Here is a 23,203-nt window from a genome sequence, read left to right on the forward strand (position 1 = left end):
AACACGATTCTTTTTTTGAGAGAGAGACAGAGAGGAAGACACAGGATCTGAAGCAGGCTCCAGGCTCTGAGCTGTCAGCATAGAGCCCGATGCGGGGCTGGAACTCACGAACTGTGAGATCATGACCCGAGCCGAAGTCAGACGCTTAACCGACTGAGCCACCCAGGCGCCCCTTACAACACGATTCTTAAGTACTTGTTATAGTGCTATTCTTTCCCATTCCTTAGTCAGTTTGTGTAGATTATTATAGTGGGATAATAAATCTTGATATCTGGTGGCATAGGTGTTGTATGTATCCTTCTTATTACTCTTTTTGCCAGAAGTATCTTGGCTACTCTTGGCTCTTTATATAAAATTCTAAGTTCAACTTATTGGGGAAAATTGGGGGAAGAAACACCAGTTGGGGATTTTGAAGAGCATTTCATGGAATCTGTTGGTGCATTTGGGGGAGAATCGCCATCCTCCTGAAGTAGATGGAATTTGAAAAGTATATATCCTCGGTTGCCTGGCTGGCTCAGTCCATCGGGCATGTGACTCTTGATCTTGGGGCGGCGAGTTTGAGCCCCACATTGGGTATAGAGATTACTTCAAAAAAAAGTGTATATCCTTATAGGAAAGAAATTAGGTTCTTAGACACCATACACGATGATTAGTTCCAAATGGGTTAAGGATTTTAAATGCCAAAAATTAAGCTTGAATAATTTTAGATATTTAGATTTAGATAATAAGCGAATATTTTCCTAAATTGGGGTTAACGGAAGGATTTCTTACAAAAAGCACTATCAGAGACAGGATTACAAAAATTGGCTGTGTTAAAATTAACTTACTGTTCAGCAAAAGACATTAAAAAATTGGGAAGAATATATTTCCAACCAACAGAATATGTAGTTTCAAGGCTATCTAAGGAATACCTACAAATGAATACAAAAAGGACAAATAACCCGATGGAAAACTGGGCAAGAGACATTTAAGAGGCATTTTGTAGAAGTGGAAAAACATGAAGATTCAAAGATCTGCCTTAACATAAAAGTACATAGACATATAAAGAGATGTTCAACTTTATTAGTGATCAGGGAAATGCAAATCTGGACCACAGTGAGATGCGATTTTATGTCCATTGTAGTGGCATAAATTTAAGAATTCTGGTTGTACTTAGTTTTGGAGAGGATGTGCATCTATATCTACATGAACCTCTTATAAATCGCTGATGGGAGAATAAATTTGCCAGCCACTCTGGAAAACAGTTTGGCATTGTCTTGTGAAATAGACCATTAATCACTGCCTAGCAGTCCCACTCCTGGGTTTGCACCCAGAGAAATTCTTGCATGTGTCTACCAGGAAACACATAGGGCAGTGTTCATATCATTGTAAGTAATAAAGTCTGGAAACAACCCAAATGCCCATTGCCTTGAGAATGGATCAAATATGTTGTGTGTGGTATATTTTTAAGTGGAATGTGACCAGTGGGCCAAATCTGGCAAGGCCAGTTTTTGTACTGCCCATAGCTAAGAATGGTTTTACATTTTTAAAGTGTTTAAAAAAAGAAAATGACACAACAGACACAGTATGTGGCCCACAAAGCCTAAAATACTTACTTTTGGCCATTTACAGAAAAGGTTTGCTGCTCCCTGATCTGGCAGACAATTTGGATGAGTTCCAGCAATCTAATCTACAGCTGTGCTGTCCAAAATGGGGCAGCCATTAGCTACGTGTAGCTATTTAAGCTTAAATTAATTTAAATTCAAGAAAATGAAAAATTCACATCAGTTGTACTAGCCATAACAAAGTCAAAACGATTCTTTAAGGACCACACACAGATGAGATAAAGAGGGGAGAGCAAAGGAATTGTGAGCCCAGGATTCAGGATTGTGATTACCTTGAGTCCAGAAGGGCAGGGGGAGTTTCCAGCTCACGGTGGAGTTACAGATAGTGTGTGCAGACTGGAAGCTTCTTGGAACTGTCACGGCCCACAGTCCATCTACTTTGCAAAGGATTTTACAAAAAGAAAATTATTTTTCCTGGAGGAATTTCTCTAAGGTTGTTTTTAATAGCTGTAAGCCTATGGCCTGTAAGGATGCTTGGTATGTTTTGATAGGCCACAAGGTGTCGCTCTTGCTCTTGAAATTGACTGCATCATTTCCTTCTGTGAAAGGTTCGTAAGGCTGCTATCTTATCTGTTAGTGTTGATTGAACCTTGAAATAGACTCATTTGCTCCAAACCCAAAATTGCAGCAGTTCCCCTCTCACTCACAAAAAATCCTGAGTGCTGCTTGTTCTAATTTGGGTAACCATTTCAGTAGAGTAGCTCGTGTGTATTTTTCAGAAAAGTAAAACTCGATGGTGTTGGTTTCTAAAGTTTTTCCAAAAACATTTAAAAATTTTTAATAAAATTAGATTAAGGGGTGCCTGGCTGGCCCAGTGGGTGGAGCCTAAGACTCTTGATCTCAGGGTTGTGACTTTGAGTCCCCATGTTGGGGGGAGAGTTTACTTAAAAAAAAAAAAAAAAGATGTATTTTTTTCCCTACCCTAAATTATTTGCTTATTCTCCTATCACAACTGGAAGAGAGACAAGGTTGGCAGAGTAGCATGACACAAAAATAATTTAAAGAAAATCTTGTACTACAATATTTGGTGTTTGAAAATGTGTTCCATAGTTCTTACTGTATTTCCTCCAGCCATAAATCAAAGGTTTTCATTGTACTTCCTAATTGTAAAGTGCTTATTAATTTTAGCTGGAGGAAAGCAGGAATGTTCAGAAGCAAATGAAGATTTTGCAGAAGAAACAAGCCCAGATCGTGAAAGAGAAAGTTCATTTGCAGAGTGAGCACAGCAAGGCTATCTTGGCAAGAAGCAAACTAGAGTCTCTTTGCCGGGAACTTCAGCGTCACAATAAGACATTAAAGGTTAGTTGGTTAAGTTTTCTGTTTTTCAAGGGGTACTGACCCTGACGTAGCTTGCTTTATAATTACTGTGTACATATTTAAAATAAATGCTTCTCTCTGCCTGGAGACAGATACCAGCCACATTCTACTGTTTTGCTTGGCCTGATGCTTCTTAATGAACCTCATACCTGGTCATGGGGAATCTAATTGAGATTGATATTTAGACGACAGCTTTCCTGCCTGGAGTCGTGGCTTAGGAAGCTCAGAGCTGCAAGTTTTCTGCTGAGCACTGATGTAGTTAATTACCACGTAGGAAAAGTTGAAGTGAAATGAGAAGCTGAGGAGAAACAGTTGAGGCAGAGACTGAGCCTGGGAAGGGAAAACACCTGCCGAGCTCCTTAAGGGCTATTAATCAGCTACATTGCCAAACCACCCTTGCCTCCCCCCCACCCAGCTGCTAAGTACTTTTAGAATAGCGCTCAAATCTTGGCTGAATATAAAGGAAGACGGAGCAGGTACCCAAAGATGAATTGGTGCCAGCAGGGGAAGAAGGAAAAAGAGCCAGAGACATGGAGAGGCAGGCCTGCCCTCATGTACAGCTTTGGTACGATTTTGACTAAGCAGGATCTCTCATCAAACTGCCCCAGCACAGCAAATGCCCAAGGCCCTAGAATATAGTTGCACTCAGGAAATGGATCTTCACCTACTGTGGGAGCTGTTAGTTTTTTTGGCTTTTGAATCCTTGTATTTACATAATCATTAAAGTAGGTATGTTTTTCTTGTAGCAAATCAACATTTTGATTGGACTGATAGCTGTTTAGACATATAGAAGTCTTTTAACACTTGTATCTTAGCAAGTGTTGAAAGTAAGCTTTTTAAGATACAGGTTTCTTTTGTCCCTCGGCTTCTAGGGAGTAGTGTAACCAAGAAGGTAAGCTGCAAGGAGGAGTCTCTCGGCAGGCTGGTTTCAGATACTGCTGTGTAACTGGCCGGGAGGGTGGAGGGAGCTGGCTGTGTGGGGAAGCAGCTCCTTACTTAGCTTTCAGTACAGCGAATTATTCTATCTACTCAGGCAAAGCTGCTGGCTTATTACATGAGAACATTCTGGTCACAAATACAGGGAAGGAATACTTCAGGGTAGCAATAAATGAACCCCCGTGGCAGCAGCTTCTTTTATGAGCATCTTCTCTATAGGTCTATACCATTAACAGAACTTATTTTGGATAATAAGGAAGAAAACATGCAGCAGGCACGAGAGGAGGAAGAAAGACGTAAGGAAGCCACCGCACACTTCCAAATTACTTTAAATGAAATCCAAGCACAGCTCGAACAACATGACATACACAACGCCAAGCTCCGCCAGGAAAACATCGAACTGGGAGAGAAGCTTAAGAAGCTCATCGAACAGTACGCACTGAGAGAGGAGGTAAAGCCATTTTCTGGGTGTAGACAGCTCATTATCAGCAAGGATTTTTCACCATTCACGACTGAAGGAAAACTGCCATCACAGGAGGTTTAGGGACTTCTGTATGCATAGGGGGAGCCGGACATTTCATGGGAGAAGCTCAACCACCATGGGAACAGGAGTCTTGGGGACCATCACTTAGATAGTGGAGAGTCCATGGATTCGGGGAGGTGAGGCAATTTCTTGGAGACGTGTTAAGTACTACTTGACTTCCATGTAATACTAGAAGATTGTGTTTTTAGCATGCAGGTTTTTCCCCTTATCTAGACTAATAATAAATATTTGGCCTCCAAATATGCTGTAACTCAGATATATGTGACAATCTGGACAGTCTATATTACCACCGTATTACACCTGTGTTTCACATTTCTTTTTTTTTTTTTTTTTTTAATTTTTTTTTAATGTTTTATTTATTTTTGAAGGAGAGAAAGAGAGAGAGCGTGAGCGGGGGACGCGCAGAGAGAGAGGGAGACAGAATCCAAAACAAGCTCCAGGCCCTGAGCTGTCAGCACAGAGCCCGACGCGGGGCTTGAATTCACAGACCATGAGATCATGACCTGAGCCAAAGTCGGACGCTCAACTGACTGAGCCACCCAGGCGCCCCTCACATTTCTTTTTATTTTATTTATTTTATTTTATTAAAATTTTTTTCAACATTCATTGTGGAGAGAGTGTGAGGGGGGAGGGGCAGAGAGACAGACAGACAGACAGAATCTGAAGCTGGCTCCAGGCTCTGAGTTGTCAGCACAGAGCCCGATGTAGGGCTCGAACCCATGAATTGTGAGACCATGACCTGAGCCAAAGTCGGACGCTTAACCCACTGAGCCACCCAGGCACCGCTCACATTTCTTTTCAAATGGGGGCTTTATACTATGTGAGAGGATAAGAAAGAACCTATTTCTCAACTCTCCTACCCATTAAAGTAAAAAATTGACTGGAAGGATCCATGCCTGCTGATCTTGATCATTGGCCTCCAGCTAAGACTTTTTCAAGCTAGTCAGGAAGTTCACAGGTGCTGTTTGTGTTAAAAGCAAGTAGGCGATGGCTTGTTTTCTAAGGTTCCTTACTTTTGGAGGTCAAATGGGCAGGACTAGAGGCATCAGGCTTTTAGAAAGCCTTTGAAAAGCCTTTGAAGTTAGGGAAATGTGCTTCTGTGTGTGTTGTAGCCCTACACAAACAAGTAGATTAAAATAGCTGATTAACATTAAATAATAAGATGAGCACCTCTGTGGGTCACTTTATCCAGTTTTGAAGGCAAAATTTTAGATCATATTAACTTACTTTCAGCCCTTCAGAAGCTGTCATTTAAAAGATTTTTGTTTCTGTTTTTTTTTTTTTTTTTCTTTTTTAAATGTTTATTTTTGAGAGAGTACAAGCAGGGGAGAGGCAGAGAGAGAGGATCCAACGCAGGCTCAGTGGTGACAGCACAGAGCCCGATGTGGGGCTCAAGGTCACAAGCTGTGAGATCACTACCTGAGCCGAAGTCACATGTTTAACCTACTGAGCCACCCAGGCACCCCTAAAAGAATTTCTTTTTAATCACTCTCTCTGCATTTTGCTTTTTGTTGTTGTTGTTGTTAATGGAGAATTACACACTTAACGGTAGAGAGTATATTACCTGGTTTCAGCAGGTGAAACCATAGTTTCAGCTTTATTCCCATCACCTTGCCCTGGATTATTTTGACACAACTTCAAGGTGTCCTGTTTATTCCATTCATATGTATTTGACGGTGTACCTCAAAAAAGACCAGGGATGCTTTTTTTTTTTTTATTTTTTTAAACGTTTGTTTATTTTTGAGAGAGAGAGACAGAGTGCGAGCAGGGCAGGGGCAGAGAGAGGAGGAGACAGCAGGCTCCAGGCTCTGAGCTGCCGGCATAGAGCCCAAAGCAGGGCTCAAACCTGTCAAGTGTGAGATCGTGACCTGAGTTGAAGTCGGATGCTCAACAGACTGAGCCAGCCAGATGCCCCAGGGGATGCTTTTTTCAAGCACAACCACAATATCATTTTCATACCTAAGAGAATTAAAACAATTACTTAACATTTAATATTGAGTCATTATTCAATTTCTGTGGTTCCCCCATGCCCCCCACCCCCCTTTTAAGCTATTTGAATCAAGGTCTAAATAAAGTCTGTTTCACTGGTTGATAGGTCTCAAGTCTGTAACATGAAGATTTCCTTTTCACTCTTTTTCCTTTTTGTAAAAATTTTTTTACTTAAAAAAAATTTTTTTTAATGTTTATTTTTTGAGGGAGAGAGAGAGGGGGGCAGACTGCAAGCGGGGGAGGAGCAGAGAGAGAGAGACGGAGAGACCAAATCGAAAGCAGACTCCAGGCTCTGAGTTGTTAGCACAGAGCCCGATGCGGGGCTCGAACCCAAGAACCGCGAGATCATGACCTGAGCCAAAGTCCAATGCTTAACTGACTGAGCCACCCAGGCGCCCCAACTCTTTTTCCTCTTAAGGGGTTTATCGAAGGAACTTTTTTGTCTTAGAGAATAAATTTTGTATTAGATTATAAACCCCTCAATTTTCTTAAAATTACTCTTTTAGTTTTGTTTAATATGACAGTCTGCCACATTATAGATGTAGAACACTTGAAAATTCTGTATGTTTAAATCACATTACGTGTGAGACTTCCTTATTTTGAATATAATCAGACGTTCTTTGGTCAGGAAGAGTTACTCTTTCTGCATCTGAGAAGGGATGTTTTGATGACTTTATTGTACATAAATAACCACCTGACAATTTCATTTGGAAACCATAGCAACCTTTTACCAAATTTTAGTATGTGCTAGGCACCAAGCACCTTACGTAGTGTAACCATTGCACCGGGTCTTACAATTCTGCCGCAGAGTGTGGTTCTCCCCGCTTAGAGGAGGGAACAGAGATTTGGCAACGGAGAGATTTGTCCAGGGCCACACACTAGCCAGAATTTGACCGGGGCCACGTCACAGCGTGCTGCCTCCATCTGAGAAATTTGGGGAAATTTAAGATTTGCGGAGAAAAATACCTAGGAATTATGTGTACGATGCACGGCGTTAACAGTTTGATCTCTTTATCCGTATTTTTCTTGATACACTTTAAGCCTCGTTTTCATCATAGGGCAGAAATAGGAAGTACAGGTGTGTGGCTGATGAGGCTCCTCGACAGCCCAACTCCAAAGGGAAGGGGTACAGGGTAGTAGCCAGAAGGCTCCTTTCCTGCAAGTGTGGGAGGGTCTGCAGTGTGATGTAAGGCACACGCTTCTCCAAGCGCATGGACCCGGTGTCCTCAGCTGTGGTGGAAGAGCAGGGTGATTGTGAGCGTGGTATCGTAACTTGTGTTGTTGCCCCATCATTGTGTTCCTGTTTCATTAAGTGATGGAAGAAATCTTACTTCTCCCATAGCATATTGATAAAGTGTTCAAACATAAGGAGTTACAGCAGCAGCTTGTGGATGCCAAGCTTCAGCAGACGACACAGCTAATAAAAGAAGCTGATGAAAAACATCAAAGAGAGAGAGAGTTTGTAAGTTCTCTTTCTTAACAAAAAATTTGTCGAAATTGGACCAAAGCCATTTGAAGCATTGAAACTTACTCTACGTTTAATACGGCACCCGGGTCATGCTAACTGGTTTTTTGTTCTAGATTGAGAAGGGCATGTGTGTCTCAGAACGCATTTGGCTTTTATTTCCATTTTTTATACAGAAGATACACTGAAGAGTTTAGACCAACTAGTGGAAAGACCTGCACTCATTTGACTTTTCCATGCTTAGAATAATAGTCACCAAGTTCCAGAATTATACCAGTATTTAGCGGTTCAGTTTAATATCAAGCTTACCGAACACTAGTCTCATATATTGTTATATTTTGTCTTTAAATAAGTAACTTGAAAGTAGGGAAACTATTTGTCTACTTATTCTGGCATAATATTCTGATAAAATTTTAACAGAATTCTCTCTACCTAATCACTCAGCATCGTTCCCAGAGTGTATGTTCAGACTATATTTCCCGTCAGTAATTATGAATACCATGGAATCTCACTGGGTATGTACATTTAACACACGCAAATTCGACTCTATATGCTTAACCAAAACCAACCAACCAACTGGGAGATGATTATGGCAGTGAGGACTGTTCCATCCAGCTTCTGCGGAAGTACCGTAGGCGTTGAGGCGAGCCTGCTCTGAAGACTTGGTTCGTCAGTGCCCCTCATTGTGTGAACTTACCGTGTTGAGTGTGAGCCTAGGCTTAGGAGAGAGAGATTTTTCATACAGCACGATCCTTCTGTGTGAACTGATAATGCTGTCCTGTGCGTGTTGGAAGAAACGGTTGTCATTTCCAAAGCAGGAGTATGAATTTTGTACATTCACACACGCACATGCCTACGTTGCACGTTTATACTTTGTAATTGGTTTAATATCTTTTCCAGGCTTATTTGGACTATGTGTGACATTTTCCTTCAGGGACTGAATTTCAACAGTTGTTGACTATGCAACCTAGCTATATAATTTTCCTGAAAACTCAAGTATATAAATTAAAGCGCTCATCCACTTCTCCCCTGCTTTTTAAAAAGTGATCAGAAACTGGTGTCTGATTTCACTGCTTTGCTCCATACCCTTTCGCTCTGCCTCATCTTGGTTCTCAAGGAGTACCGTGGTTTTCTAAGTCACTTAGATAAATGTCAAGATTCTGAGCCCTGTTTTCTAATACCAGACTTGTCTTTTCACCTGAAACATAACAATTTAACCCTGAGTTTTGTTAAACCTATTATTAGGCCTCTAGCGGTACTCTTTCTAAGCAGTAAAAGATGATTCCAACATTCCTTAGTGTTAACAAGGGGAACAGATTGAAGACGATAGGTAATGAGCAGTTGATGTAACAAATATCTATAGGCTTGTAGTTTTTGCTAAAAAAAATGAGTGGAAGGATTAAGCCAGACTCTGATCATTTGACATAATAGTCATATTTGTAATTACTATTAGTATTCTGCCAGAATGTTTCTGTTTTCTAGTTATTAAAAGAAGCAACAGAATCAAGGCACAAATATGAACAAATGAAACAGCAAGAAGTACAACTAAAACAGCAGGTAACTTGACAGCAGGGGGTAGCGGCGTTTGTAAGAAAAATCTGTGGTTCATTTGATACATATCTTGAATTTTCTCTAAGATGCTCGTGCTTATTCCCAGCCAGAACTGAGAGTAGATCACGTGTCCCTCCTGGAGTTTTTCTCTTCGCTTAGGGTGACCAGCTCATCCTGACTTGCCCAGGACTTTCCTGGTTTTAGCATTCAGAGTCCCGTGTCCCTGGAAACACTTAGGTCTCAGGCAGACGGGGACAATTGGTGATGCTGTCTGCAGTGCCCCCTTTCCAGGTATTTCCTCCCTTTCCCAGTCTGTTCCCATGTGTGTCTGCTGATTTCCAACTAAAGAAAACCTGAGAAATCTTCAGATTGTGTAGCTCTTTTGTATTAAGATGAATTCTACAAAATTGCTGGTACTTCTTTGACCTACAAAAATGGCAATTTCATATAGTTGAACCTAAAATCTTTAGAATTTTGTGCGGTGAGCACGTAACAGGTAGTTTTAAAAACTGTCAACCACCATACAGTTCTACTCCTAGATAGAGCTGTGGAGGCGGTGGTTTTCATGGGGATCCTTCCTACTTTTCTTTCTTTTCTTTTTCTTTTTTATTGTTTGTTTATTTTTGAGAGAGAGCACGAGCAGGGGAGAGGCAGAGACAGAAAGAGACACAGATTCAGAAGCAGGCTCCAGGCTCTGAGCTGTCAGCACAGAGCCCAACACAGGGCTTGAACCCATGAAGGGCGAGATCATGACCTGAGCTGAAGTCGGAGGCTTAACCGACTGAGCCACCTGGGTCCCCCCTGCTTTTTTCTTTTCAAGTATATGATAACGTTATTGTTAAGCATAGTCACCATGCTGTACATTAGATCCTCAGAACTTACTCATCTCCTAATTGAAAGTTTTTGCCCTTTGACCATCATATTCAGGTATCCCCCTCCCGTCAGCCCCTGACAACACTATTCCACTTTCTATTGGAGTTCAGCTTTCTTAGATTCTGTATGTAACTGAGATCATACAGTGTTTTTTCTCCGTCTGGCTTATTTCACCTAGCATAATGCCCTGAAGGCCCATCCATATTATCACAAATGGCAACATTTCTTTTTTTTTAGTGGCTGATTAATACTCTATTGTGTATATGTACCACATTTTCTTTATTCATCTCTTTGTGGGCACTTAGGTTGTTTCTTTATCTTGGCTATTTTGAATAATGCTGCAGTGAACACAGGAGTGCATAGATCTGTTTGAGATAGTGATTTCGTCTCCTTTGGATATACAGTATACCTGGATGTAGGATTCCTAGATCATATGTTGTATTTTTAATTTTTAATTTTTTGAGGAACCTCTGTACTGATTTAATGGTGGCTGCACCCATTTACATCCCCACCAGCAGTGCACAGGAATTCCCTTTTCTTCATACCCTCGCCAGTGTTTATTATCTCTTGTCTGTTTTATAATAGCCATCCTGACGGGTGTGAGATGATATCTCATTGTGGTGTCGATGTGCGTTTCCCTGATGAATCGTGATGTTGGAGCACCTTTTCATGTTCCTGTTGGCCATCTGTGTGTCGTCTTTGGAAAAATGTCTATACAGGCCCTCTGCCCATGTTTAAATTGGACTATATTTGTTTTTTGCTATCAAGTTATATGAATTCCCTTAGATATTTTGTATACTAACTCTTATTGGGTATGTGGTTTGCAGATATTTTTTCATTTTGTTGATTGTTTCTTTTGCTGTGCAGAAGCTTTTTTAGTTCAGTGTAGTCTTCACTTACTAATTTTTCCTTGTGTTGCTTGTGCTTTTGGTATCATAACCAAAATTTCCAAGACTATTGTTGAGGAGTTTTTTCAACCTATGTTTTCTTCCAGGAGTTTTATGGTTTTGGGTCTTATGTTTAAGTCCTTAATTTTTGTGAGTAGTGTAAGATAGGGGTCCAGTTTTCCCAACACTATTTTTTTTTTTTTTTTAATTTTTTTTCAACGTTTATTTATTTTTGGGACAGAGAGAGACAGAGCATGAACGGGGGAGGCGCAGAGAGAGAGGGAGACACAGAATCGGAAACAGGCTGCAGGCTCTGAGCCATCAGCCCAGAGCCTGACGCAGGGCTCGAACTCACGGACTGCGAGATCGTGACCTGGCTGAAGTCGGACGCTTAACTGACTGCGCCACCCAGGCGCCCCTTCCCAACACTATTTATTGAAGAGACTGTCCTTTCCCCATTGGGTATTCTTGGCTCCCTTGTCAAATATTAGTTGACCATATTTGTATGGGTTTATTTCTGGGCTCTCAGCTCTGTTCCATTGGTCTGTGTCTCTGATTTTATGCCAGTAGCATACTGTTTTGATTACTTAGCTTGTAGTATACTTTGAAGTCAGGGAGCGTGATGCCTCTCTGTCCAGCTTTGTTGTTTCTCAAGATTGCTTTGGTTATTCTGGCTCTTTTGTGGTTCCATTCGAATTTTAGGATTACTTTTTCTATTTCTGTAAAAATGCCATTGTGATTTTGATAAGGATTAAATGTAGATGGCTTTGGGTAGTATGGATACTTTAATTATACTGACTTTTGATCCATGAACACAGGGTATCTTTCCATTTTGTGTTCTTCAAGTTTTTTCATCAGTGTCTTAGTTTTCAGCATGTAGATCTTTCATATCCTTGGTTAAATTTATTTCTAAGTATTTTCTTGATTTTGATGCTATTGTAAATAGGAGTTCTGGTTGTTTTTTTTTCTTTTTGGTAACAGTTTTTTGGTGGAGTCTTCAGGATTTTCTGTGCATAAGATTGTGTCATCAGAAAACAGATATAATTTTACTTCTTCCTTTCTGATTCGGATGCCTTTTATTTTTCTTGCCTAATTACTTTGGCTAGGAATTCTAGTACTTGTGTTAAATAGAAGTGGTGAGAGTGGGCATCCTTGTCTTATTCTGATCTTAGAAGGAAAGCTTTAAACCTTTAGCTGTGGGTCTATCACATATGGCCTTTATTACGTTGAAGTATGTTTGTTCTGTACCCCATTTGTTGAGTGTTTATATCATCAATGGGTGTCGTATTTCGTGAGATGTTTTCTCTGTATCTGTTGAGATGATCATATGGTTTTTCTCCTTTATTCTGTTAATGTGAAATACCACGTATATTGATTTGTGTATGTTGAGCCATCCTTGCATCATCACTGGGATGAATCCCATTTGATTTATGGTATGTGATCTTTTTAATGTGCTTTTCGATTTGGTTTGCTAGTATTTTGTTGATTGTTGAGAATTTTTGCAAGTTTATCCATCAGGGATTTTGGCCTGTAGTTTTCTTATAGTATTCGTATCTGGCTTTGATTTCAGGCTAAATGGTGACCTTACATAAACAAAAAAGTTGGGGAGTGTCCCTTTTCTTCCGTTTTCTGGAATAGTTTGAGAAGAATTGGCATTCGCTCTTCTTTAAGTGTTTGGTGGAATTCATCCATGAAACCATGTGGGCCGAGGCATTTCTATGTTGCTTCCCTATTTTCCAACCCAGACCCCTTAGTTTTGTCCTAATGCAAACCTTTCTTGGTGTTTGTCTTCTGTGGAGTAAGGCTAGCAGACGCTGCCTCCCCACTCAAAGAAAAGATAGAGAAAAGACTTCCTGTGTCTTTATAGACAGGTGAAATTAGGTATTTACCTGTAGTTCACCCTTTTCCAAGTAACTAGATTATATTCAGTTGAAGAAAGTATTATCTATTTTATTAGATAATAAACGTGTTTTAATGTAAGGACTCTATATTAGTTCCAAAATGCATTGATACATTGAGACTGCTGTGAATCTTTATGACCACCTCTTTTTCAATGCTTTTTGTCTTCAGGCCTGTTTTACAGTGTGGCGATTGATACTCATTTCCTATGAAGTTAGACTAACTTTAGAGTGAAAATTTAAGAAGTCTTTTGAACTTCCCACTATAACTTAGGATTGTGGTAGATTGCTTCTAGGAAATTTGAACCCCTTATTAGCTCCATAAACTCTGCTGTCCATGTAAGTGGAGAAGAGAATTGATATGGAAAAGGTATATAAAGTCTATCTATGTACAGCTTTGGAAAATAGACTTGAAAAAATTTTTTTAATATTTGTTTTTGAGGGAGAGAGAGAGAAAGAGCGAGCGAGCAGGGGAGGGGCAGAGAGGGACACAGGATCCAAAGCAGGCTTTGCACTGATGGCAGAGAGCCTGACGCATGGCTCGAACTCTAGAACTGCAAGATCATGACCTGAGCCAAAGTCAGACGCTCAACTGAATGAGCCATCCAGGCGCCCCTGGAAAATAGACTTGAGTGTGGGAGTCCCTGCAAAGCACCAGAGGACCCTTCTGTGAAGCTCCCAGGCAGCTCTGATTCTGTTGGACTGTTCTCATTGTAACTTATGTTTGCGGTCTGTGTCACCCTGGGTCGTGTTATCTGATTATTAGTTTCCTTTGCTGTCACGTCTTCCTTTTCCTAGTCCCTAAATGTGGCTGTCCTTTCCAAGAGTTGGTCTCATTCTGTGTTCTTACCACGTCAGTTTCCAGCATTTGTTGAGGATAGAGTCGAATTGGTGTTTGTTGACCCATTGTTCTGTAATCCAGGCATGTAAGGCCAGGTGTGATGGTAGTTGCCACTTACTAACTACCCAGTGTGGGCCAGCATTGAGCTCTCGGATGGGACAGTCTACCTGGATGTTGCATCTTCAGTAACAGTGGCTGTGGGGATGCTTGGGTGGCATCGGTTGAGCACCCAACTCTTGATTTTGGCTCAGGTAGTGATCTCAGGATCAGGGGATTGAGCCCTGAGTTGGGCTCTGTGCTGAGCATGGGGTCTGCTTAAGATATTCTCTCCCTCCCCCTTCCCCTCTCCTCCCACCCCCCCACCCCTCCCTCCCTCCCTCTGCCCTTTTTCCTCCCTCTCTCTCTCAAATAAAAATAAAATAAAAAACCAAATAGAATTTTAAAAAAGCTGTGAACATGCATTTTAAGCTTTTTGAGATTATACAATGCAATAGGGACATTATTATGGTCCTTACAAGCAGGGTAGTTTCCAGTATTTAAAGTGTACTTTGAGCCATGGTCCTCAAGACCCAAACCGGTCAAAATCAAGTAAGTCAAAAAACCCCATCCCACTGAATTCTTTCTTTCCCTACCCAAACCAATGCTTCACCTTCTGTTTCATTTTCCTGTATATGTTAAGGAAAGAGTTATCCTTTTTTTTTTTTTTTTTTTTAATATTTATTTATTTGGGGGGAGAGCATAAGCGGGAGAGGGGCAGATAGAAGCGGGCTCTGTGCTGACAGGCTGACAGCAGTGAGCCCGATGTGGGGCTTGAACTTAAATGGTGATCTCGCGGTCCGATCTTGCGGTCCGTGAGTTTGAGCCCCGCGTCAGGCTCTGGGCTGATGGCTCAGAGCCTGGAGCCTGTTTCCGATTCTTTTTTTTTATTGTATTTATTTATTTTTTTTTAATTTTTTTTTTTTCAACGTTTATTTATTTTTGGGACAGAGAGAGACAGAGCATGAACGGGGGAGGGGCAGAGAGACAGAGAGGGAGACACAGAATCGGAAACAGGCTGCAGGCTCTGAGCCATCAGCCCAGAGCCTGACGCGGGGCTCGAACTCACGGACCGCGAGATCGTGACCTGGCTGAAGTCGGACGCTTAACCGACTGCGCCACCCAGGCGCCCCCTGTTTCCGATTCTGTGTCTCCCTCTCTCTCTGCCCCTCCCCCGTTCATGCTCTGTCTCTCTCTGTCCCAAAAATAAATAAACGTTGAAAAAAAAAATTAAAAAAAAAAAAATGGTGAGATCATGACCTGAGCTGAAGTCGGATACTCAACCGACAGAGCCACCCAGGTGCCCTTTTTTTTTTTTTTTTTTAACGTTTATTTATTTACTTTGAGAGAATGAGAGCATGAGCGGGGGAGGGGCAGAGAGAGAGGGAGAGAGGATCCCAAGCAGGCTCTGTACTGTCAATGTGGAGCCACACACGGGGCTCGATCTCAAGAGCCACGAGATCATGACCTGCGCCGAAACCGAGGGTCGGTTGCTTAACCAGCTGAGCCACCCAGGCGCCCCTGGAAAGAGCTGTCCTTGATACCAAGCTAAGAACTGTGCAGGTGATATTCTAAAAGAATGCTCTTTTTCCAAGGACAGTTTTTCAAATCTAAGGAGAGGGAGTAGTTCGGGAACAGTTAGTTGTATGAAATTTGCAGTTCTACCAACCACAGCAGTTTTTATTATAATTGGTGGATTGGAGCTAGTAAATATTTGTACATTTTAAACATTTACTTCTAAAGATGTTTAAGTCCACGAAACTTGCTAAGTTTCAGTGGATCTCAGTGGGTTATGGAACTTGAGCTATCTCTGTCCAGCACCCGAGGGCTGCTTTGTGTCTGCTCTTCCTTCTGTCACTTATAACAAGTAACTAATGCTTAAACATAGAATGTTCTTTTGGAAAGTCTTTTGGGATTTCAAATGGTTTACCTGGAACTCAGAATATTTCATACTTTTTTTCTGTAGCTTTCTCTTTATATGGATAAGTTTGAAGAATTCCAGACTACCATGGCAAAAAGCAATGAACTGTTTACAACCTTCCGGCAGGAGATGGAAAAGGTATTTGCGTATTTTTAGTAGAATATTACGTAAAAGGGAATTAGTAGAAGAAGCTATGTTAAGCATGATCACTGCCTGGACGAGCTGATGCTGTTCTGGTACAGTCTTCATTTGCCCTGTTCTGATCCTCTAGTGGCATCCTGTGTGGTCGTTTTGCCCTTGGAGTGGTAGTCCGTGTAGCTAGTGAGCTCTGTGCTCTTAAATACTAGCTTTATTAAAGTGAATTCCTCTGTCAAATACAATTTGTCATTACACATAAATGGTTTCTTTTTTTGTTGTTGCGTCTTGTTTTATTCACTCAGGTGACACCCCACCCCTCCTTCACAAAGCTCTGTGTTTTTGGAGATTTTTTAAAGACATCCAAGCCCAGAACACATTTTGGTTGGTTGATTTTATATATATAGATATATTTAAATATCTATATATATATTTTTTATTTATATTTATATTTATATATATACACAGAGAGGCAAACACATTTATGTATATTTTTATATATATATATGTAATCAATATATGTATATATATATATATCAGTGTTTCCACCTTTTTAAAAAATTTAATTATCTATTTTAAGTAATCTCCACACCCAACATGAGGCTTGAACTCACAACCCCAACATCAAGAGTCGCACGCTCCACCAGCTGAGCCGGCCAGGCGCCCCAGTGTTTTCTACATTTTTAGCTTTTCGTTTTCTTTTAACTATACCCCCACTGAATTCTTTCTCCTTCATCCAAACCCTTTCGGTCTTCGGCTTCGGTTTAATTTTCCTGCCCACATCAAGGAAAGCGATATCCTTGATACCAAGCTGAGAACCAGAATATGTACACATATATCCCTAAATCTGTCCATTCATTCTCCTTTTACGTGGCATATTCCCCTTAAAATGGGTCCTTGGAAAAGGGTGGCGGGTTGGAGACAAGTACGGCGGCGCCTGGCACTTTGTGAGCATTCGGTGGGTGTGTCATGACTGTGACTGGACCGTGTGCAGTGGCGGGGAGTGTGTGCTCCAGGCAGCGTCCCGGTCCCGTGTAATGTGACTGTGGACAGGTGGTTTAACCTTGCTGTGCCTTCCTCATTAAAAATAACAAAAATCCCTATCCTCTGTAAAGCCGAGTAATTCCAACAGTACTTGGCCATGTTAAGCGCTCAAATTACCACCTTCGGGTATTTTTAGACCCGGTAATCTAGGGAATTTGGTGAGCGGTGGATCAGTTCTGCCTGCCAGTCCTCCCAGCTGGGGCTCAAGTTGAGGGGTGCTCTTTCTGCACAGCATGCTCCCGAGCACGCTGTTCTGGCAGAACCGTTTAAGACGGGCTCTCCAGTCGCTGTCCTCGCCGCTCGTGGCTTGGAGATCACTGTCGGTCAGCACTCGACCCCAGTCTTCCACGAGCTCTTCGCATGGCCTTTGTCCCACTCTGCGTGGTGTTCGTTTTGTGGGTGACAACCCACGGCCCCGGGCATTGGCTCTGTCATACCCTTGTTTCCCTTAACGGCGCCTGGCTCAGTGCCTCAGCTGGGGTCAGGGCTGGGGCACGGTCAACAGGGCATGAAGGAATCTCGAAAACGGGACTCATTGACAGGCGCAGATAACTCTCATTGTGAGTTTCTGAAAACTGGGTTCTTGTAGTGCAAGTTTAAAAACGTTCCCCTTATTTTTGGAGCCATTTTATTGTTAGCAAAACCTGAAGTCGACCAGTCCGTGAGGTGTGAGGATGCTCAAAGCTAAGGATGAACTACTTTCATCCTTCTCTCTCACTGGAGTGCTCGCGAAGTTACGCTGCCGATAGTTCCAAAACTGATACGGTCTTGGGGCTTGCGGTACGTCACTAATTCTTTTTTTGCGGGGAGCTGTAGAAACCCCTGTGCTTCCAAGAATCAGATGAATTAGTTTAATGAACAGAAGACTCCTAACGTGGACATGTTTTTGTACAGTCTGGGGAGGAGGTCTCTCAGCTGGATTGAGAGACGCACTCCAGCCTAAGCCGAGAATTCAGTGTGGTGTCTGACCGCTTCCTCCATGTGCTGCTGCCTCTGAAATCGAGGAGATTAGATTTGTTTGTCTCATAATGTGAAACCCCTACTTTGGTTCCCGCTGCTGCCGCCCTAGATGCTTCTGAGATCAGCTCTGCCGCCAACGGACGGGCACAGCTGTCAGCTGGGCAAGGCAGGTGCAGTGACGGGGGCGGGGCGGAACAAACTTTTCTGTGGTGGGACAGGGTGTACAGCTAAGAAATGGAACTTAGAATTTACATTTGCAATTGTGTTGATTGCCAGATGACAAAGAAAATTAAAAAACTGGAAAAAGAAACAATAATATGGCGTACCAAATGGGAAAACAACAACAAAGCGCTTCTGCAAATGGCTGAAGAGGTGAGGTGGTTTCCCGTGAGTAAGGTGTGTTTGTAGTCATGGGGACTCGTGGAGCTCAGGCCCTAACAGGGCAGGGGGCGTGTGGGGACACCACGGCCGGAGTCAAGGGCTCTGGCCAGAACCGGGGGTGGGGGGACAGCTTCGCAAAATCTGCAAGTGTCTTTCGGGGTTGTAGGTGGGGGGCCCCGAGGGAGGCCTTAACAGATTTCCTACTACCCGCTCAGTCGGTCCAGGCTTCTGCTGGAGATCGCCGGAAGGCATGTGGATTTCGCTTTCTTCTACGGGAGTCAGTTCTCACACTGGAACTTGCCTCAGGTTCCAGCTTGTTAACAAGCTTGGTCTTAAGACCAAGATGGCTAGGTTCCACCCAGAGTTCGGTTCACTAGCTTGAGGAATCAGCTTTTCGAACCAGTCTCCTGGGGCTGCCGGTGCAGGGCCCACCTCCAGAAGCACCGATCCGATCTCCCGGTGCGGGAGTGGAGTACAGAGAACAACTCCAGTGCCTTTCTTTCTGCTTTTTTTCCAGCCTTGAATCTTGTTCTCATCTAACAAAAGAAATGTATGTAGAAATGAGTTTTCTGTTTTTAATCAGGCCCTTAGCTTTTTTTATCTTTAGCTTTGTGAGGAGTATCTTGAATTCCCTTAATTGTTGATCGCTACAAAATGTTTTTTTTTAATTTTTTCAGTGTTTATTTTTGAGAGACAGAGCGTGAGCGGGGGAGGGGCAGAGAGAGGGAGAAGGGGGGGGAGGGGAGACACAGAATCTGAAACGGGCTCCGGGCTCCGAGTTGTCAGCACAGAGCCGGCCACAGGGCTCGAACTCAGGAACAGCAAGGTCACGACCAGGGCCGAAGCCTGATGCTCAACCGACTGAGCTACACCAGGCGCCCCGCAAAATGTAAAAAGTGGATTTTGGATATTTCGGGACCCTAGGATAACGTTAACCGTGTTAAATACATTTGGTGCCTGTAGCTAGGTATGTAGTGAAGCTGGCTAGACGGTTAGGTGGTGCTTGAGGAAATGGAGCCCGTTCAAGAGGGGGATTAAACAAGTAGTTTCTGACGGGACTCCGATTTGTTCACATTTTGTATCCCGTAAACTGTACTCCACGAGGTCACAGGAATCATTTTTCCTTACAGAAAACTGTCCGTGATAAAGAGTACAAGGCCTTTCAGATAAAACTGGACCGGTTAGAGAAGCTGTGCAGGGCTCTTCAAACGGAACGGAACGAGCTCAATGAGAAGGTGGAAGTCTTGAAGGAGCAGGTCTCAGGGAGGGCTGCAGGTGCGGACCTAGCACTGCCTGGGACGCAGCCCTGCGCTGTCCCGGTGTCCCCCAAGGAGCCGAACACTGCTTCTGAAAGCGCCCCGGGAGTCTCCCCGGAGGCCGTGCCCAAGGCGGCGAAGGAGAGAACGGCCGTGTCCACCGGGCCAGGTATCGAGTCCGTCGACTGAAATGAAGTATGATCACTGTATCGAGAGCTATATTTTGTGTATAATTTTCTGTTAGTAGTAACTATTGGTTTTGTGGTGAAAATTTTCTTACTTTTTCTACCATATCTGTATTTTCTTAGAACTACTGGACTTACGTGGTACAGGAGGCTGCTTAGCAGTTTTGAATAGTTTTCCTTCAATACGTTTTCCTCAGCCGTGTTGCACATCTGCCTCATTTCCCTCCATTGGAACGAACGCATGTGACCATTGCTTTGTCCTATCTTCCCTATTCCTTGCACAGAATTATTCTCATTTCACTCGAGATGGGACCGATCATTACAGGGGAACTTTGTTCTGATAATGGTTCCTTGGTGTGAAAACCATATTCATTTAAACATCCCGGCCCCCCGATTAATATTACTCAAAAAGAAATCAAGATGATTAGCTTTGTCTTAACGGTCCATTTAAATGCCAAGTAAAAATAAAGTAGGGTTGGGTCAGAAACCAGCATAGCATCTTTGATTCAGATTAGCTTTTTGATAATATTTATATCACTTGACAAATTGACATGGCTGCAAGCCTCAAATTATTCAAAGTTTCGGCAGATTATGTACATAAAGGTGTCACTTTTAAAATAGTATATACAGGCAAATCATTGGACAAACAGGCTTAATCTTGTGACTAAAAACAATCCTACTGCTTCGGTTTCAGGTTAGAACTAGAACCAGTGTTTGAACTTGGACCACCTAGACACTTGGACCGCCGTGGAATATGGTCGTTTGTTGGCTTTGTTTGGGATTTGGGTGCACATCCTCCACTTCCCGCAGAAAGCAGCCACTGGTGGTTGTCATTTTAAGCCGGGGAGGGTTCAATTCGCGTGTAGTTTTCATCAAGCGGAAGTCCCTCCTCTGCTGCCTTCTGGCTACTTGAAATTTGGTGTTCAGCTAGTTGCGTGAATCCCAACAGCAGTTCTCCAGGTTTTTAAAAAGGGAATTTTAATTGTGGATCATGCTAACCGAAACATTTTATTTCCAAACAGAAAAGACTGGAACTCACATTTTTAACTGTGGGAAGACTTGGCAGAGAGTTTTAAGTAGTCAGGATCCATTACTTAGGCTCTTGGTGTGTGGCTCTACCACCCCCTTTTCTTACTGTCTTTTAAGAGAAAAGCCAGTATTAATTAATCTAGGTCTCTGCAATTGGCTTGGACTGGGGGAACTTGCCCTCTGAAGCATGTCACTTCTGAATTTGTTCGGCTTTCCTTTGTTCTTAATCATGTTGAGTGTGGCTGAGTTATGCAAATGAGAGGTCAGGTTGCACCATGAAAGCTTGGACTTTGCTCTGATTTGCATTGAAAATACTTTATGAAATAAAAAGGCTCTACTAGAATGGATGCTCTAGCACATTCCACTGAGCACAACTATCAAACTGAAATTGCTCACTGGACTGAAGTTTGTTCTGTCTAGTTAAAAAGGTTTTCTCTTTAAAATTGTAAAGTCCTGTCACAGTCCTAGTCTAAACTGGGTTCAGAGAATCAAAGTTGTCTAAAGGAAACTTCCACCCTCGGTCATATGAAATCGAGGGGTCAGACAGTGGAGGAAAAGAAAAGCACAGAGCACATTCTGTCATTACTGTCTAAAGGAGTTGGAAGCAAAAACAAATACCCCTCCTCCAACGGCCTCTTCTTATAAATACTCCTTTCTGCTACTAGATGAAATGTTGGACTCGTTTCCCCTAGAGGAGATGAAGGTATATATCAAATATAACCTACTTTGAAATTAGTACTAATGATATTTCACAAGAACTCTGCTGGATGTACAGCCCTTACTGTTGAAGCCATTTGTGTAGCCCACCACGTTTCTTTGTGGTGCTTGTCCTGTGTGGAAGATGTAAATCTTGGACCTGTTGCATATTTTCAAGGGCTTTATAAAGCAATGTGATTAACAGTACTTGGCCTGCTGCTTTTGGCTTACTATGTGTATTTGTAGCTAGATGCGATCACGGCATTTCAGGGAGGTAGATTCTGCTTGGGATGCACTAGGTATCCTTTCAGAATCTTGCCTCCCCTTAACCCTGTGAATCAAAACAAATGGGACCCTCTGAGGCGATCTCCTCCCCACCCCCAAGCTGTCACCTCACCAGCTCAGTGTTGTGGCTTTGTAGCACGCCCTGTGTCCACCATATTCTAGAACACTGTAATGCTCTTAGGTTGGTCCAGAAAAGGTTTAAGTGTCGAATTCACTTCAGTTGCATTTGTTGCACCATCCTGGGATCTTGCTGTGTATTATTTCTAGTGGCGGTAGACTCCAAGGAGTAGAGAATACTTGGATCATGGACCATTTCACCCTCAGACTTGTTAGGAGTACATTTCTTGGTCTTGAGACCAGTGTTTTTTTTAGTTATGTATGCAACTGCCTTTATTACACCTGGTTATCACAATTCAATTCTCAGGTGTTGCAGAAAAATCTACCTCTTTCAGACTGTAGATGGAAATAACTGTGAAAAAAGATGCAGAGATCTTCTAGTTTGTGCTAAACACACTGCTTTATTTTTTACAGCCCACGTCTTTCATGAGGATACGAATTGTTCAGAGGCAGTCTTGTTTTGCTTTTCAAAGACATTTTGTAGAGATTTTTCACTAATGTGAATCTGATTTTATCTACTCGATTCTGTATAGATGAAGTAAATATGTATGATAAATTTAACGGCTTCTCTCTATTTTGTTCCCCATGTGTCTAACAATGTGTCTGAGGATTCCAAAGACAGCTGTAGATAGTTGGTTTCTTAGGCCTTGGGAGGGATGGAGACTGGGTGGAAGCCTCACTTCGTGTGGCAGGCCTCCGTGTGTACCTTAGCTTTGACTCTAGAAAAATCCTAGAAGTTTAGCTGCTGTTGAGCCCTAAAAAAACAAGCCTTGACTGCTCCTAGAACATTCCAGGGTGTACCTATTTGAACAAGAGAATTAGGTGTAACAGGCAGAGAAGAAACTTTAATTTTTGACAGAGTCCGCATGAGTGGGAGAAGGGCAGAGAGAGAGAGGGAGACACAGAAGCCGAAGCAGGCTCTGAGCTGTCGGCCCAGAGCCCGACATGGGGCTTGAACCCACGAGCCGTGAGATCATGACCTGAACCAAAGTCAGACGCTTAACAGACTGGAGCCACCCAGGTGCCCCAGGAACTACCTAATTTATGAAGACGAGCAAAAAAGTATTTAAGCACATACAGATATAAGAGGGGCCAGCAAACAAGTCAGGTGTAGTAATTATTTTAGACTTAGTAATTATTTTAGACTTAACGGGCCACAAAGTCTTTGTAAAAGTCAATTTTCGTTCTTTTAAACAACCTTGTAAAATTAAGTGTAGGGTGCTGGGTGGTCCAGTTGCTTAAGTGTCCGACTT

General features: G+C 42.4%; 1 protein-coding gene across 3 annotated transcripts in view; it reads left to right on the top strand.

The window, feature by feature from the left end:
* The window catches only part of TXLNG (taxilin gamma), a 54,952-nt gene extending 32,441 nt beyond the window's left edge, over window positions 1-22,511 (top strand). Inside the window, exons 4-10 of one of the 3 annotated variants that reach the window (XM_045472415.1) lie at window positions 2,733-2,903; window positions 4,114-4,308; window positions 7,733-7,852; window positions 9,338-9,412; window positions 15,908-16,000; window positions 18,278-18,373; window positions 18,549-19,098. In XM_045472415.1, the coding sequence (XP_045328371.1) occupies window positions 2,733-2,903; window positions 4,114-4,308; window positions 7,733-7,852; window positions 9,338-9,412; window positions 15,908-16,000; window positions 18,278-18,373; window positions 18,549-18,764 (966 nt within the window). In that variant the 3' untranslated portion in view covers window positions 18,765-19,098. Of the gene's footprint in view, window positions 1-2,732; window positions 2,904-4,113; window positions 4,309-7,732; window positions 7,853-9,337; window positions 9,413-15,907; window positions 16,001-18,277; window positions 18,374-18,548; window positions 19,099-19,512 lie in introns of those variants that run through there. The other 2 variants (XM_045472414.1, XM_045472416.1) reach the window with 2 other exon arrangements.
* Window positions 22,512-23,203: the final 692 nt, after the last annotated feature.

Source organism: Leopardus geoffroyi, chromosome X (assembly GCF_018350155.1).
Source record: "Leopardus geoffroyi isolate Oge1 chromosome X, O.geoffroyi_Oge1_pat1.0, whole genome shotgun sequence".
Lineage (NCBI taxonomy): Eukaryota > Metazoa > Chordata > Mammalia > Carnivora > Felidae > Leopardus > Leopardus geoffroyi.